Consider the following 17,288-nt stretch of genomic DNA (forward strand, 5'->3'; position numbering starts at 1 on the left):
AACGTACAGTATATGAATTACGACGAAATGTAATTGGTGAAATTAAATCTAATTCCCATTACCTAATTATATTCAAAGTGCAATAAATAAGCTGCAAAAACTTAATGCGAATTGCATTCAAATGAACGCTTTCAACTTGAAAATATTCTATGACGTTTTCGATGATTATATTTTTAGATTATGCTTAAAATTCATTCATACCCGTATGAGGAATGCTAATATGGGTTTCAAATTTGGAATGACCTGTACCTGTGCCTGTACTTACGGGTAACTTTAGCATTAATTTCGCTGTACGCAACGACCCTGAGCGTCACGAATTCATCAAAATAAATTGAGTATGATCGGGTGTGATATCTGATCGACCAGGAGTGGTGATGCGCATCTGTGCCCAACTTCAGCAAATATACAGTACAGCCGAGGAACTGAGTAAAATCATTTTTTTCGTGATGACCAACACATATCCTGATTCCTATATAAATAGAATCAACTAACTTTTCAACCAATTTATTTCCACCGCCGGAATCGAATAAATTGCCCTCTAAATTCGATCTTTTCCATTTAACCTCTAAATGCACGATTCAACCGATATTTCAGTCCATCAGGTTAAAACTGCCTCTGAAAACGTGACCTGTTTTGTATCCTACTTTTAGTATTGGGCCAGGAATGATTTTAACGGGCAAAAATTACCTTGAATGCTTGAATAAGATTTGCGTGAATAATCGATTCAATTAACGTTCTCGTGAGCCTTCAGTATAACTGGAGTAAAAGTAATGAGATGAAATTCGCAAATTTAAATCTTCGTGTGTCTGCAGTGACTGCACCAAAACTGCACGTCCGTCCTCAGCTTTCTGGTATTGAAATCCATTTTATTTATATTTTTTTCAGGGAGAGAATAGACTTTTTGAATGAAGCATCAGTGATGAAGGCATTTAACACCACACACGTCGTCAAGTTGCTGGGAGTGGTTTCCCAAGGGCAACCGGCTCTAGTGATAATGGAACTAATGGTTAATGGGGACCTAAAAACATATCTTAGGAACCATCGGCCGGAAAATGTCGAAGGAAAAACGCCCCCCACTTTGAAACAAATCCTGAAAATGGCTGTCGAGATAGCTGATGGTATGGCTTATCTGGAAGGCAAGAAGTTCGTCCATCGAGACTTGGCTGCCCGCAATTGCATGGTAGCCGAGGACCTCACTGTTAAAATAGGAGACTTTGGAATGACGAGAGATATTTATGAGACTGATTACTATCGTAAGGGTTCGAAGGGACTTTTGCCAGTGCGTTGGATGTCTCCCGAAAGCCTCAAAGACGGCGTCTTTTCGAGCAGTTCTGACGCGTGGAGTTACGGCGTCGTGCTTTGGGAAATGGCGACTTTAGCGTCTCAGCCTTACCAAGGGCTTTCCAACGAGCAAGTTTTGAGATACATCATGGATGGGGGCATCATGGAACGACCAGAAAATTGTCCGGATAAGTTATACGAAGTGATGAGGCTGTGCTGGAATCTCCTGCCAGCGAGAAGACCGACCTTCATGACCTTGTGCGAGATGCTTTTGCCCGATGCAGGCGAGAATTTCCAGAGAGTTTCGTTTTACCACAGCGATGAAGGAGCTGAAGTGCGGGCCATTAGGGCAGCTGCAGCCGCTGCAGCTGCCGCAGCTGCGGCGGAAGGTGAGTAGTTTCTGGAGAGATCATATTACACGCCCACACTTTCAGATTAATACTGAATATGATAGAATATATTGTAGGGGTAGCTAATATCAGGATGTCAGGCATGAGGAAGTTATAAACAGTAGTAAACAGATTTATAAACCATTTCAACACCTACCTATACAGAATGATAAATTGTATTGTCAAGCCCCAAGCATTCGATAGAAGTCTTTATTTTAGTTTTTGTAGTGCAGAGGATCCTGAAGTTTTAGTTCAAATTATTTTGTACAGAGTATCCACAGTTTCTCAGATTTTTGTTTCAAGTTTTTGCCGTGAGTTTTTCTGGCCGTGAAGCCCCGTTTACTATCGTGGACTTTTGTGCGCACTGCTGCCGATCTATTCCGAGTCCGGTGTCCCTCGCATTTCCTTTGCCGTTTTCGGGTTATTTGGAAACGTGTACGAAACATAGACTCGTTTCAATCGCTTTGAAATGAAAATAAAAATCGAGGATATATCTTAATTATAGATGTTTAACCCACTTAACCTGGTAAAAAATCAAACATATGCAAAGAGTCCCGACGGGTACACTGCGAATATTTTTGACTATTTTTAGAAATCCGAAATCGGTTTACCTCTCTGTTAGCACCAGCCTCATGGATGTTATTGTACCTTGGACACGATAGATGTCATCTAATAAAAGAACAATATACAAAAAAGTCCTTTACAAAGGCTCCTCGCAAGTGTTAAAATGTGGTTCAGTATGACTTTCTAATACAGTTACATGTATTAAATGCACAACATAAAGCATGCATGGGAGTATTAGCAAGCGTTCCTGAGATATTGTACGGCGAAGTAGCCGGTGAATAATGAAATAGCATATCTCATTTAAGAAAAGGGGCTGACGTTTTCACCGATATTCTTCGACTGTATCGCTTATGGAACCGGTTTGATAACGACTGCGAATGTCAGTTGAAACGTCGACCTTTTCTTAAATGAGATAAGGTGTTTCATTGTCCTACACCCGTCATTTTGATCACCATAATATAATAGTTATAAATAAAGACCAGTAGGTGAGTCGTTACAATAGGAGTTTTTTACCAACGAAGTGATGTCATGAATTTAGTCTGGAAAGTGATAACGAGTACTACAACAAGACCTAATAAATGTGTGTGACCTAATAAATTTATATTTCTATATTGTACCGTTAGCTAAATAATGATAATAAGCACTTACCTGCATGTTCTAATCTATGCTATGATAAGACGTCGGAACAGCGTTTCTTGAATATATGGCGAACGTAAATTTTACTATCGCTTATTGGTAAGTCATTATTGAGTGCAATTCGATATTTATCGATGCCTGTCCGCATTTTCTAAAACCTTAAGCCAGTTCTAACAGACACTCAGTATGTACCAATTAACGAAATAAATTAGATCTGCATTAAATATTTCAAAACACTTCCAAACGATCAAGAGTGAAAATTTGATGGCATGTTCGCTACTAACCACGTAATCATATGTTTAGCACGTTGAAAGAATGTGCCTGTACCAAAAAAAGGACTATTTAGAATATGGACAGAAACATTTGTTGAGAACTTCCATAAAAATGGTCAATTTGAACCAAAACTTTCGACATGTCAAAAGCCTCAGTTAGGTACTTATCTAGGCCTAAAATCACTCTTTTTAAATAGCCCCGTTGCACAAAAACTTTGCCCCCCTCTTCAAAACTAAGGACTTCTCTAATAGTCCCCAAAATGCGTTTTTAATTGCCACGAATTTTTCTATAAAATTCAACCCCAAACTTCACCCTTATGCAGATCACTAACAAAATTTAAATAGAACGAGGGGTCATGTGATACCTTAAATTAAAGGTCTTTCAAAACTATGCTCAATAGTGTAGAGCGATGCAAAATCTATCAATTAGTTTTTTAGAAAAACCACTATAGATTTCATAACAATTGCAGTACAAACCCGGTTAAATTGTTCGCAAGCAATGGAAAAATTTGTTCGTTGATAGGAAGTTGATTTTCTCTTCTTTTTGTTTTAGTTTTCTTTTATTCATTATGTTTTAACCAAAAATTATGTGCACAAAATCAGAAACAAACCAATTTCCTATCAACAAACAGGTTTTTTTCTTATCGTATGCGTACTATTCGACTGAGTTTGTGTTGCATTTTCTGCGAAATACATAGCTGGTTTTGTCGAAAACTAATCGATTAGTATTTGTATCGCATAATACCATTGAGGGTGGTTTTGAATGATCTTGAATTTGAGGTGATCACGTGACCTTCGCGCCATTTAAAATGCTTGAGAGGATCGCTGTGACGCACATAAGGATGAATTTGGGGGTTGAATCTTATATAAAAATTCACTCCCTTCAAAAACTATTGTGACGTATTTTGGGAACTTTTCGAAAAGTCCTTATTTTCCAAGATTAAGCAGAGGTCCAGTTTTTTTTTACGACCTTGTATATCTAAAGGTCTCATTGTCATTCGCAGGTGTTGAAGGAGATGACGCAGATGCAATGTTACCTCTGAATATTCTTCCACCCGATGGTGACGAACACTTAGTAGGAGGGGAGGAGTACGCAGCTTCAGGTGGATCAGCTAGTGTTCGAAGTGGGCATGGAGACCCTACTCCTCGATTCTATAGCATTTCTGGGGAAAGGACCGCCAACGGTTATGCAGGTCGAGCTAGAAACGGAAAGGCCCAATCGCAGTGTTAAGTGCAATATATCAGATATATTGCAAATGAAGCTCATATTTGGTTTATCCTTTCGGTTGTTATGTACCTATTAGTGAGATTCGAGCCCTTTAATGCAAGCGAAATGGTCATTATTGTTGCTCGCAACTGAAAGTTTTCCGCAATTTCTTCGCCTTTTTATAATAAACTTGTAAGTATATATTAGTCTAATGGTGTTTTGATATGAAGATTTGATACTGCTTTAATACGTAAGTAATTTTCTATTGAATTTAACTTTTGAGGAATCTTTTTACAATGTAACAGTCGGCCTCACTTTGAATATCGGATCTTAGGAGGTAGACAAATAGTGTTTATTATAGAGAGGCCCGAGCTGGCTGCGGGGCTTAGCCGTTGCAAATAGGGTCATATTTAGAAGGTTCCCCTAATATTCCTTCCCTTAATTTAAATACGTAATTTTTAGTGACCTTAGATCCAATTCAGGTTGTAAATGAGCGTTTTAGTGCCTAAAGGTGGGATAGGTTCTATTGGGGCAGCCTACCAAGAATGACGCTATTTTTAGTTCTCAACCTGTTATACAGTAATAAGTGCTCTAACTTTCATTCGGCGGATTTGATGTTTTACTTAAAGAAAAACCATTCTGTCGGAAAATCCTTCTCTCCGGAATAATCATATGAATAAACGTTTAAAATTTAGACCACACGACTAATACAGGGTTTCTCAAATATTAAAAACTCAAGCCAAAATTGTAGCTACGTTCATAGTACAGGGTATTTCAATAGAAGTTCTTATAGAAATATTAAGGCCAAGCATTTTTGCCTCTGTATCTCTCGATAAACAACGCCTAATAAGGGCAATATATCATTATAGTAGGATTTTTGGCCTTTCATTGACGCAAATACCGCAGTGGAATATTGACTTTGAATTCCTATGCACTGGTTTCTCCTGATGAAGTTCTTTGGCCGCACCCCACTGCGGATGTGGCCTCAAAGGCTTCACATGGAGCTTTCAGTAATTAGTAAATTTTAACATATATTTGTTTATAATTCGCCACCTTTGCCTATAGTAGTACTTACCACCCAGTTAAAAGACCCGTTGGACCCCGTGAAAGTTTCTCGATTCGCTGATAATAAAGTGACAAATCTTAGCCAATCCAGCTTACATCATTTGAAAAGCTCGCACGATAAACTTTAAAGTAAGTTAAAGCGAACTTATTTACCAAAGATAGAAATATTAGCGAGTCTTTATACGATATGTCCCTTTATACATTCTTTTAAATTTTCATTTCTTATTTAAAAGAATAATACGCGGATAAAATTATGCTTAAAAAAATGTTCGTTTATTGTCATTTGTGGTCGTTTACATCGAAGAAAACGGTCTGCATTTTGTGTTATCTAAAGAGTCTCAAGACTGTGCGGCTATTTGTTTAGGTTCAAAATATTCGTTAATTAACATCCTAATTTTATTTTCAGTTTTAATTCCAATGTCTAATTTGTAAATATAGATAATCTCAGTTACATTTTTTTAGACGATGTTTTTTAAGAAATTCACTCTTAACAATATATATAGATAGATACTATTTCAGTTAAATTGATAGTATTTTTCTACAGTGTATGTTATTGAAGAGTGTTTTTCCAACAAATAAAAGCTTGGTGAATATATTTTTAAATAATATACTCAAGCTTTTCGTAATTCATTAACTTTATAATTATACATTTTTTTTTGGTACTTTACGATGCAAGTACCGAATTAGATAGTAAAACGCTATTGTTTAATTAAGGTTACGTTAAGTACAACCACGTTATTATGGTCAAGTAATTGAAATTGTCATTAGTCCTAAATAATTCTCCATTTTTGGTTTAAGATATATATTTAAAGAGCTGGGCCATGAATTTTTACTGCTCTCCTTTACGTAACTATATAAAATTCTAACAGTGTCTTTATTTTAATCATTTTAGCATCAACTTATTTAAAAAGGCATTTTCAATAGTTTACAATGTATATTTATTCATCCCAGATTATTTTAAGTTTTCATGACGGCGTGTCTAAAAACACCCAAAACTTAAGTTCCTGTTAGTTAACCCCTATTTCATAGCGGCCACTTTTGAAACTGTTACTGTAGGTTTAAGATAGCTTATGGAAATGTACGTACTGTATTTATATTTTTAATTATATTTTGTAATTTGTGACATACTGTACATTCTTTATTATTTTCCTACAAAATAAAAAGTGAGTTATCAAAATAGGATCGAATTGTTTCTTTGCAAACTTTTAAGAAAAATAAACGAGAGCGTGCGTTCATTCAGATATTATCCGGAACTACGTTCGAATCTCTAAAGAAATCACTTATACAGGGTGTTCCATGGCAAAAGGAAAATATTTCAACGCCTGACCATATAGGGCATTTCCAGTAAAAATGTCATATAACGAATGATCCCATCTTCAATTCTTTCATAGACACTCAAACTTACACTGTGTATTATTGGTTTGCAGATAATTTATTGATTGCCAAAAAGTTTAAGAAATACATATTGAACGTACGCAAGGTAAATGGAGTTTAACTAATTGATACGTTCAATAAAAAAACGGTTCAGAATATCCCCTCTCCTTTCAAATTTATAATCCGTTTCGTCGAAAAATCGAATTTGAAGCGTGACCAACTTACCGCGAATTTTCGTACATAGTTTCGCACGTTTCTTGTATTCGCTTTATTAATTTCTCTCTAGAGTTAATCAATGACAAATACACTTTGGGATTTTAAGTGAGCCTAAACCTATAAATCTAGAGGTGTTAAATCTGGACTTCGCGGGGCCAGAAGGAAACGAGATAGTGGCCTGCTTGGTGCTGCGACTTTGTCGGAGTGTGTTTTTAGCCTTCTTTTTATATTTCTACATGTAATCAAATTGTTTTAGTATCTATTCATATTTTATTAATGAAATTCCATATTCACTTTTATTATTAATAATACGTTCCTAAATTTTCTCGCGAAAACCTGAGGATGTTAAGAAAATAGCGATCACCTTGTTTCAATGTCTTTATTTATGAAATGTACAAAACAATAACGAATACGCTATTGCTAAGTCAAACGTGCAACTGCTAAAAAGGCGGCATTTTCTGATATCGATTAAAAAATTACTTGAGTTGGGAACAACAAACAGAAACAAAATTTAATTATTTCCCCTTTTTGAGAGCAATGCCCAGCAATACAAATAATAACGAAATCGTTGAACTTTACGCTATGGGTCACACTACTCTAGAAATCGCATATCATAGAGCATTAAAAATAAGAATTTTAATAAGATCAATCTTGCGAAATTAAATAAGAACATCATTTGTTTTTCCATGTTGTTTAGTTTATATTCTTTTTTCCAATGTTCTACGATGAAAGGTTCATTAAATACCGCTGAAGTCCTTTATTACTAGCTCACGCAATACATATAGTTAAGTAATTTGTTAAAACAAGCAAGCAGCTAAAAATCCAACTAAAGAAAAAAATTACCTCTAGAACACAAAAAGCTCTAAGAGAACGCAAACACATAAGTCAAGTTTGAAAAAAAATTATCTACCTTATAGCTTGATTAGTTTGATAAATGTTATCATTCAATCTACAGTGTAGTCCCAAACGTGAAGTAACCTTTTGTGGGTAGATTTTTGAATCTGCACGCTCGCAGATTCAATGGAACTTTGCCAGTGCAAAATTGCCAAATACTTGTCATTTTCTAACCGTTTCCTGAGAAAGTTTAATTCCCAAAAAACATAAGTGAACAGAGAAAAAGAGAACATTGATTTTTGGTGTGTAAGTAGTTGATAAAATATAAAATAGTCAGGGAAACAAAATGACTAAATTTGGCAAAACATTCCTATCCTCCAATAAAAAGGATTACTTTTGATTGTAAATGGCAAAAATTTAGTTGGTAAGGTTAATTAAAATAATCACATTAATATGTATTTTTAAATACCCTGTATGGCTACATACTCACAATGGCATTTGGTACTAACTGCTATTAGTCAAATTTTATCATTATTCTTATTTATAACAAATTGAAAACGCATAAAAAATGAAAGGGGCTGCAAATAACATAAACGACCAAATTTAATTTTACATCAAAACATCAGACAAATGGCAAAACTAAAGCTCTCGGAAAAAAATAAAAAAGTACTGTAGCGAAATAATTTAATAGTTATTCATGAGAGCCGAAAGATTCGTGAGATACCATCACATTACCACCTGCGATTTCAAGAGATGGGTCATCATTTGAGGACGCTGATGAGGTGTTCTTAACTGAATTTGTATTACAAGAGGACGAAGGACTTTGAACGGCAAGTGTGGACTCAGTACTAGATGGAGTCAAAGCGGCACATTCATTTACAATTGCCAGTGGATGACCATATTTAACGGCACTATCAATATCTGAGGTTGAAGAATTTGGTACAACAGTCGTATCAAAGAGCGAAAAAGGTTTTTCAGGACCGCCTGAAGTAGGATTCGTGCACAAGACTTCATCTAACACCGGACAATGTCCATTTCTCATATACAAATTCCAAAAATCTTTGTAGGTGGATGGAATAGAAGTTGTATGGTCGACTCCAACATCTGAAGGTAGAGAGTTTGGAACAGTAGACATATCAAACACTGATACATGATCTTTTGAGCAAGATGCAGTAGGAGTCTTGTAGTCAACTTTAACTTCTTGTGGAGTAGATTTACCTTGTACTACAACTTCAGGTTGCGAGTTTGGTTGTAGCATTCCCCATAAGGGTAATTGACTGAATATGAAAATAATAAAAAAATAGTGTTTGTCTAGAATAGAAATATTAAAATAATACCCATCAACTTTCGAACTCCCAATCGGGTCCGAAGCAGGTTTGCATTCAGAACTATTGTTACTTAGTTCAGGTTCACTGAATGAGTTCCAATTCGTGCCGATAGGTGAAGGGGGGCTGATCTCTGCTCCAGTTGTACTTTTGGCTGAAGTAGCAACGCCGGATGATGATGAGACACCCTTTGTAGAAGCAATATCAGTTTTGAGCTGTGGTGACGATTGGCATGATTCGTCCTTTGATAAACGATCTGAATCGTCATCAGCAATTTTTGGAGGCTAAAATTTTAGAAATAATTAGTACCTATATTTTATGTTATTGAAACACAAGGTGACAGGAATTATTAGCCAAGCAATTAGTAAAAGGGGGAAAAGTAAGTTTGATTTGGTAAAAAGTGTATGTACAAGAGCTCACACACTGCTTTATATGTTTAAGATTTAGCAATATGGCGAAGTACTGCAAGGAATTGAATGGAAGATATACTTTTTGCGAGAAATAGTCTAAAATTTAAATTTTTAACAGAAATATGTACAATGAATGTAAAAGAAATAAAAATATTACAAAGTGAAATCTGTCATTTTATTACCGTAATTTCTTATCACAGATAGATGTAGAATGAAATTCTGCATAAATGTCCACAAAAGAAAGCAGATAATTGAAAAAAAAACTTAGTCATTTTGGAGAAAAAGTAATAAAAATGTTAAAACCAACAATGCAATTAAAATTAAAAATAGTACACAAAGAAAACCAATTTCATTAGTTTTGCTTTATTTTTGGATTAACCATTTTATTAAACAAACATACACCAACGATTTAACAAAACTAAAGCACCCAAACCAAACCATAAGCTCAAACCTTTTCTTTTTTTCCGTTTTTTTGTCCATTCGAGGAACCCTTCATAACTCCATCTTTTTCCTGATCATTGGTAGAAGAATCTCCATTTAAGACTGCAGGTACGACTGGCTCAATATTGTTCTCTTTAAGTTGCCTCAAAAAAGCGCCTCTATCTTCCTGAAGTTGCCTGCAAAGTTTCTGCAACATGACAAGCTTCTTTTCTAAGGCCCCTTGTTCTTTTGCTAAAGCTACATGTTGCTCAGAGAGAGTTATCAGTGAATTCACGCTTGACTGCCAACGCTTCTTTAAGTCATTCCTTTCGCTTTCAAGAGCGTGAAGCTGACCGTTCATTTTGACCATCTCTTTCTTAAAAGTATCAAAAACCTAAAAGGGATCTCATAAAAAGTTTTAAGACAAATTCCTGTCAGACAAACCTTGTTACTTTTTGACATAGTAGCTTCAAAATCATTGTACTGACTTTTATATAAGTCTACTTGTGCCTCAAGGCTTCTATTCTTCTCTTGCAGCAATAACAACTCTTTCTCATACTGCTCCAACTGCAGTAACAAAGTTTTCTTTTCAGCCATAAATGTTTGCCTTTCTGCCTCATGTTCAATTTCTAGTTTTTTTATTTGAGTTTCTGAGAGCTTTTTTTGTAAATCTAGTTGTTTAGACACAGTCTCTAAATGATTTTCCCTCTGCCGGTATTGCCCATAAAGCTCACTCAATGTTTGAGTCATAGTTTGATTTTCCTCTTTGACTTTATTTGATTTGTCTTTACTTTCGGTTATTAAACTAGTCAAAGCATTCAGCCGGTCTGAGAAGGAGTTAGCTACTTCTTTGCGCCTGTCCTCTTCTTCTTTAATTCGTGCCACATTTTCTTCCTATGGAAAAGTATTTATTACTCATGATTGGTGAAAATTTTTAAGTTGTTATTAATGTAAGTTGTGGTGATTTATCACATATGAGGTAGTAGGCACCTTAAAAAATGTATACAGGGTCCTGCAACAATGCACCAACTTACATTATACACTTCATTTTAAGAAGAAAAATTTACATATACAAGGTGTCTCAAGAACTTTGAAGTCATATAATGTAATATTTTTAAATAGAACACCGTATATTTATTATTTAGCATATGTTAGATGGCCAAGATATTTATAGTCATTGGAACTGCTGATTAATATCACAGAAAGTATCCAGGTCATAGATTTATCTAATTTCTCAATGTGACAGTAATGAAAATAAGTAAAGCCATGGAACCCTTACAAATATTAAAAAAATGAGTGAGAAGTTGATTAAAATATAAGAAAATCTATTGGTTAAATAAAACTAGGACCTAATAACCATAATATCTATAAAAGATGTTAAAAAAAATTAAAGATTATGTAGTATGTATTAACTCTTATTATAATTATGCAAAAAAATACATACTTTTATTAGCTTATTTTGTTTTTGAAGTTCTCGACACAAGCTCTCAAGCTGCCCTCTTGCCAAAATGCTTTTACTTAATTCAGCTCTATCTTTCTCACGTTCTTTCAAACACTGAGTATGTTGTTTCTCCCTCGCTTGCAAATTGGCATTGCAAGTTCGGTTCTCATTGTATAACTCTTTGTAAACTGTCTCCAAATGCTGTCGCTTCTCCTCAGGAGACATATTTACTGTAGCCTTCATAAGATTCTCCCACGCACGTGGATCTCTTTTCCGGTATTTCTCATCTTTCTTTCTTTTAAACACAACTAGAGGGGGCTCTGCTTGACCTGTTTCTTCACTCATAATGCTGTTTTCCAGAATTCGACCTGCTTAACGACACAAATGTCTTTAGATGTTGAGTAATTCGGAGTTCATATATGTTAGGTTTTTTGTGGCATGTGATAGCTTTTAAGTTGAGACTTGCCAGCACATTAATAATGGGCAGTAAGGTAATATGACGTTAAAAACTATAAAAAGGTAATTATTGTTGGTTTTTATATATAAAATAGATACGAAACACTCAAAGAAAATAGACTACAGGTCACTAGTTAAAAATATCGGTTTTCATAGATGCAAAAGAAAACGTAGGGGGTTAAACTCACATAACTTAATACTTTTACAGGTTTTGAAGTTCAAAGGAAATTATTCAAAATTAAAAAATTAAATTCTTAATTCCCACACACGGCATTTGTTATTATTATTATTTTTAATTTCATTTATTCTATTATTGTGATTTCATTTTAGATCCAGCATATATCTATTTCAGACAATTCTTTAGATAAACGAAGACAAGCTTATTCCTAGGATATTAATGAAATAAATCGATATTGATATTGCAATGGCAAGTTTATTGTACTACCGATAGATGGAAACACATGCGTTATCAGTGGTGTCTTACGTTTATTTTTAATAAGCAGTGGGATATGGGAAGTACTGAGCGGCGACTTGTGGCAATTTTGTTTTTCAAAAGGGCAAAAGCCTATTAATCCCTCATTGATAATAGATTACAGTAATTAAATCACGTGATGAAAACTTTACTTCATAAAGGGGAAACAGTTGATTACCAGCTTAGTTAACTCCGGATGATCAGAAACAGTTTTAAGAAGTTTGCGCAAGGGGTCCCAACTGACGTGCCAATAGACGATTTTCCTATCTGTTAGAACTGTGCTTGCTAATACACAGTGTCCATATTTAGCCCGTCAGTATACATGTGGCGGTCCATTAAATAAACCGTAACAGGATTTGTCGGCAAGTGTGACAAAACCATAATAAATTAATAACTAAAAGGGCACTGCTTAATGGCTCCTTTCATACCTTACAATAATTTTTATTAGCGAATCCTATGTGTATCCTTTAAAGGGAGAACTCTCAAAATGGCTTTTTTCGCAATATTTTTAAAGCGGTTTTCGCTAAAATTACGATTAAGTAAATTTAATAATTTGGAATGGGAGAACTTTTTTTGTATTAATATTTGCAGATTTTAGTCAGGGGTATCACTTACAGGGGCTCTTCGACGTTTAGTTGTTCTAGCAAGTAAACCAAGGCCATTGTCAATATTTGATATGCATAAGTGATAAATCCTTATCCTGTTACTTAAACGTCTTCCTGCTGCCTGAGCTAATAAACAAATATTTGTATTACGAGGACTTCTACTATGTTTATTAAGTTGCATTTAGATGTTCACTTAACCGTGAATTGGTTTATATAACTAATTTTTCTGGAAAAGGGTCGATCCTAACAAGATAAACTAAGAGCACCTTTTTTACTTCAAAATACTTATTTGCGATTCAGTAATTTGATTTCAAAAATTAAGAAATGTCAAAAAAAAAAAAGTTAGGGCAGCAGTTACGTAGTAGCAGACTCCTTGTATGTGACGCCCCTGACTAAACTCTGCAATTATTGAGAAAAAAAGTTTTCCCATTGCACTTGATTAAACTATATCGAATATCATAATTTTAACCCAAACCGTTTCGAAAATATTGCGATGAATTCACCTTCAAAGTTCCCCCTTTAAGGAGTTCCTACCCCCTCATAAAAGCAATTTTTGGGGTATATTAACGAGTGCTTTTTTATAATTTTAAACTCTATAATCACCTCCCGAACTATTTCCCCGTTATTTCCGGACGTTTTAGTAAATTAATTTGGCATAAGCCCTTTTTTGTGTCCATGCAAAAGTCTTCAGAAATGAAGGTATTGTCAGTGAGAACGCTGACGCTGAACCCAGTGAATGTGAATTGTTATGATAGCGACTAAGTGATCTTTGGAAAATTTTGGATATGTGCTTGATTTAGTTCCACCATGTCTATATTGGCAGAGATGAGGAATCGAAATAATGCAAACAACCAATAAATAGGAATATTAGGGCATAGGAACCCAACTCAGGGAACAAGGATTCGATTTGAAGCGAGGAATTAGAAAACACCGCTAGAATGTTTTTTTTATTGTTTTTGGATGCTTTAGTTAATGATAAGATAGCTGACTGTACATATAGAAAAATTGAAGCGAGACTAGGAAAACAAATAAATAATCGTTATGCTTGCAAAATCGGCCAAGTTGAAATAAAGGCAATTATAGGGGTTTTAATCTTGGCTGGTTCTGTACGACCATACCATCAGAATGCAAAACGAGTATGGGATAAAACGCTGGTGAAACCTATTTCAAAGAGCTTTGGGGAAAAATCCATAAGAATTCTCCGACAGTTGATTTTCATTCACCAATAATTTTTGGATCTTATATACCAATTTATTCGGACACTGGCGGACAACACAATAACATGATTCTATAAATGGAGACTAACAGCAAATGCCACCAACTTTTACTCTCAAATCACCAAATTAAAGCAGACTTTCCAACATTAATAGCATACGGTGACACAATTAAACCAAAAAACGACGCAAAATACTTGGGAGTAATAACCGACTAAAAACTGAAATTCGCTAAACACCTTCGAAATATGAGAATAGAAATTGCTAAATGGCTAAAACGGTTTCGGTCGCTAACCAGTAGAAAGTTGAAAGGATCAGTAGGGAAAATTCAACAAAAATATGCAAGTCCGTGTGGAGACAATTGTCAGATAACGGACACACGCTGAGGGCAAAGCGAAGAAAAAACTAAAAAATATATACAAAAAATGACACACATTGCACTAAGACTCATTCCAAACATGTGGAACTCAACCAGATGGTTGAGTTCCACATGTGCGTTCATCTAGCAATTACTACATGAGCGCACAGACGTGAAAAGAATAACTGAAAAACAAGAACAAATTCAGGCAAAATGGACAAATTGTCATAACTAGACCATTGTGGACCATCTTTGCCATATAAGACAAACAGAGCTATACCGTTTCTCTTTCGTCGTGTCGATTTTTGAAGTTCAACTATAAGGATCTCGGCATCCATAAAAAGAAACAGGATTTTTATGTTCACACCCAGCTGCAAAACAGAATTGTAGCAATGAAATAAAAATATTTGAAAATCCAAAATGTAGCCCGTAAGACAAAAACAAAGTTAATGATGGTTGTCGAAGATCGAAACGTCGAATGTCAAATACAGGCTGTCCCGAAAATGCAAATCAAAAATGGTGTTATGAGATTATTCATTTATTTATTGAAGAAGGCCATTATTGATCTCCAAAGAAACTTAAAAAAATTTTAATACATTTTTATGACATTTTCCTTAAATGACCTCAGCGTTCATGCCAACGAGTACCGAGAATTATCAAAGTGGTGGCAAACTGGTGCTTCGTACGAGAGAAGAAAATCATTTTTTCCGGCATATTAATCGTACGAGAAATTTGCAAAAAATGGGATAATTGGAGATACGGCTAATGTATCATTTAAAAAAATCAATAGATAGTAACTACCCAGTGAGAAGTTCCGGTCATTTTTATGTGAAAATGGCCAAGAACTTACCACTCACACGTTGCAAATAAACATGAATGTTACATGAAAACAATCCTTGTATTAATTAATAAATGCATAATGGAGTTAACTGAAATCCATTGAAGCATTTTCTAGATGTAGCAAAAGAAACGTTGTTTTTTTCAAAAGAACTAACGGTCTACAGCGTCTAAATGAGACACTTTTTTCAAATAATTTTTGAACCAAATCTTAATGTATCGACCCAAATAATCTCATGATACCACTTTTGACATGCATTTTCGGAACACCTTGTATAACATCACCACGTTCTTCTTAAACAGGAAAAGTGGAGATGATGACAAAAGGTAAAAACTATTTCCAAGATTTAGGTTTTCAGAAATTTTCAAATTTTGCAAGAGAAATATTTATATAATAAATCAGTGCTTTATATGGCAGATAGAGGTCCATGACCGCATCACGTGTATCTTCTTGTTTTAAATGTCTATATGTGTGTTATGTAATATGTTAAAAATATATATATAAATAACTATTTTTTCTACAAATTTTCAACGTAACTCAGAGTTTGCAAGTGTGTGGATTTGACAAGGCGAGAAGTGCAGTGTGTCCTAATGTCCCGAATTTTCTTAGACAGCAATTATCTCAGTACCTCATAGAGCAAAGCAAACTCTCTGTGTAATGTTCTATTTTTGGATTTTACGCAAATTTTTAACATTATGTCATTTGACGAACTCTATTTCGATTTCAAAAACTCTACAAAACATCTCCGTTTGAAATATGGCCACATGTTTCACATTTTCTGTAGTCCCAAGTGTTAAACGGATTGAGTTGAAGCGAACTGGCTTTTGTACTCCTATTTCAGATTCGATAATTGATTTCCAGCACTAGATTTCCAAATGCTAAATCTAGTTCTTGTGTTGCCAGTGTCCTGTCCGCGTGTGTATTATTATCTATCTTGTTGAATTTTAGTATCTATTCACGTCTACAAAGCAGAAGTGAACCTTAAAGCGAAAAAAAAATCGTAACACGCAATATCGACTTTAACGATCGGGGGAAAGACAAGAACAGCGAGGCAGTGGGGAAAAATAAGAAATGCTTGATATACATTGGCTGCAATTTGATCTAAGAATTGTCACCGAGTCAGTTTTGCAGGCTTTTGTTGTACCACGATGCGCTATTGCCCTTAATGCGCAACCGTGCCTCTGCCTAAGTATGCTTTTCGCACTGGAAATTAAAAATATTCGTAGGTATTTTTATGAGAAAAAAGTATGAACCTTTAGAGCTATAAAGTCAAATGCGGGATATGCTCTATTTTAGATTCACAAAATGGTGCAATCAACAGAACGTAAAAGAAAATGAGTGTGCAGGAGGTTAGGTTTGAGCCTTTTCACCTAGCATAAAGCAGGCATTTCTGATAGTATAATTTAGCTATATTTCCAAACGTTTGAGTACTTAGGCAGTTATCCAAAAAATATACCGTAATAATAGTGCCAGAGAGTTGAATGCCTAAGGAGAAGGTTATGCAGTAGTCAAGCATGTAGTTTTCAGCAAAACCCATTGGCAACTTACCACAATTCGAAGAACACAGCCGAAACTTCTAATTTCAATGGATGAGCTTGAGTGTGGTGAAAATAAGCACCAATTTACCTGGAAAAGGAGAAACTTTGTCCTAAAAACCAAGCTAACATAGATTTATTTTTAGGTGTCGACTGTTGCTAAGTATAGATTCTGAAACGTGGATAACTGGATGCGTCTAACTTAACAATTGCATTTGGAAACTACCGGCCACATCCGTCAATGCGCAAGAGAATCAGAATTTGGAACTATGCATGGATGTTATAGGTTTTTCATACAGGGTGTTGTAAATTAGTGGGCCAATCCACTAATCACAGATTCCATGAACGAAAATAATTAAACTTTTCTTTTGTGCGA

General features: G+C 35.0%; 2 protein-coding genes across 5 annotated transcripts in view; one reads left to right on the top strand and one right to left on the bottom strand.

The window, feature by feature from the left end:
• LOC136347070 (insulin-like receptor) overlaps window positions 1-6,594 on the top strand; it is a 56,419-nt gene extending 49,825 nt beyond the window's left edge. For both annotated transcript variants that reach the window (XM_066296717.1, XM_066296716.1), the window contains exons 7-8: window positions 886-1,670; window positions 4,147-6,594. In XM_066296717.1, the coding sequence (XP_066152814.1) occupies window positions 886-1,670; window positions 4,147-4,373 (1,012 nt within the window). In that variant the 3' untranslated portion in view covers window positions 4,374-6,594. The remainder of the gene's footprint in view (window positions 1-885; window positions 1,671-4,146) is intronic.
• A 774-nt stretch (window positions 6,595-7,368) lies between these two features.
• Window positions 7,369-17,123, bottom strand: LOC136347034 (beta-taxilin-like). Of its 3 annotated transcripts, none has more exons than XM_066296657.1 (6): window positions 16,926-17,123; window positions 11,438-11,802; window positions 10,438-10,887; window positions 10,025-10,387; window positions 9,176-9,447; window positions 7,369-9,115 (listed from the first exon to the last, which is right to left on the bottom strand). In XM_066296657.1, exons 2-6 carry the CDS (start codon window positions 11,777-11,779, stop codon window positions 8,530-8,532), a joined length of 2,013 nt encoding a protein of 670 aa, XP_066152754.1. In that variant the 5' UTR covers window positions 11,780-11,802; window positions 16,926-17,123; the 3' UTR covers window positions 7,369-8,529. The 3 variants fall into 3 exon arrangements, with proteins under 3 accessions (XP_066152754.1, XP_066152753.1, XP_066152755.1); XM_066296656.1 differs by having other exon boundaries at window positions 11,438-11,805; XM_066296658.1 differs by lacking the exon at window positions 16,926-17,123 and adding an exon at window positions 12,079-12,736.
• Between the last annotated feature and the right edge of the window lie 165 nt (window positions 17,124-17,288).

This window comes from Euwallacea fornicatus, chromosome 26 (assembly GCF_040115645.1).
Source record: "Euwallacea fornicatus isolate EFF26 chromosome 26, ASM4011564v1, whole genome shotgun sequence".
NCBI lineage: Eukaryota > Metazoa > Arthropoda > Insecta > Coleoptera > Curculionidae > Euwallacea > Euwallacea fornicatus.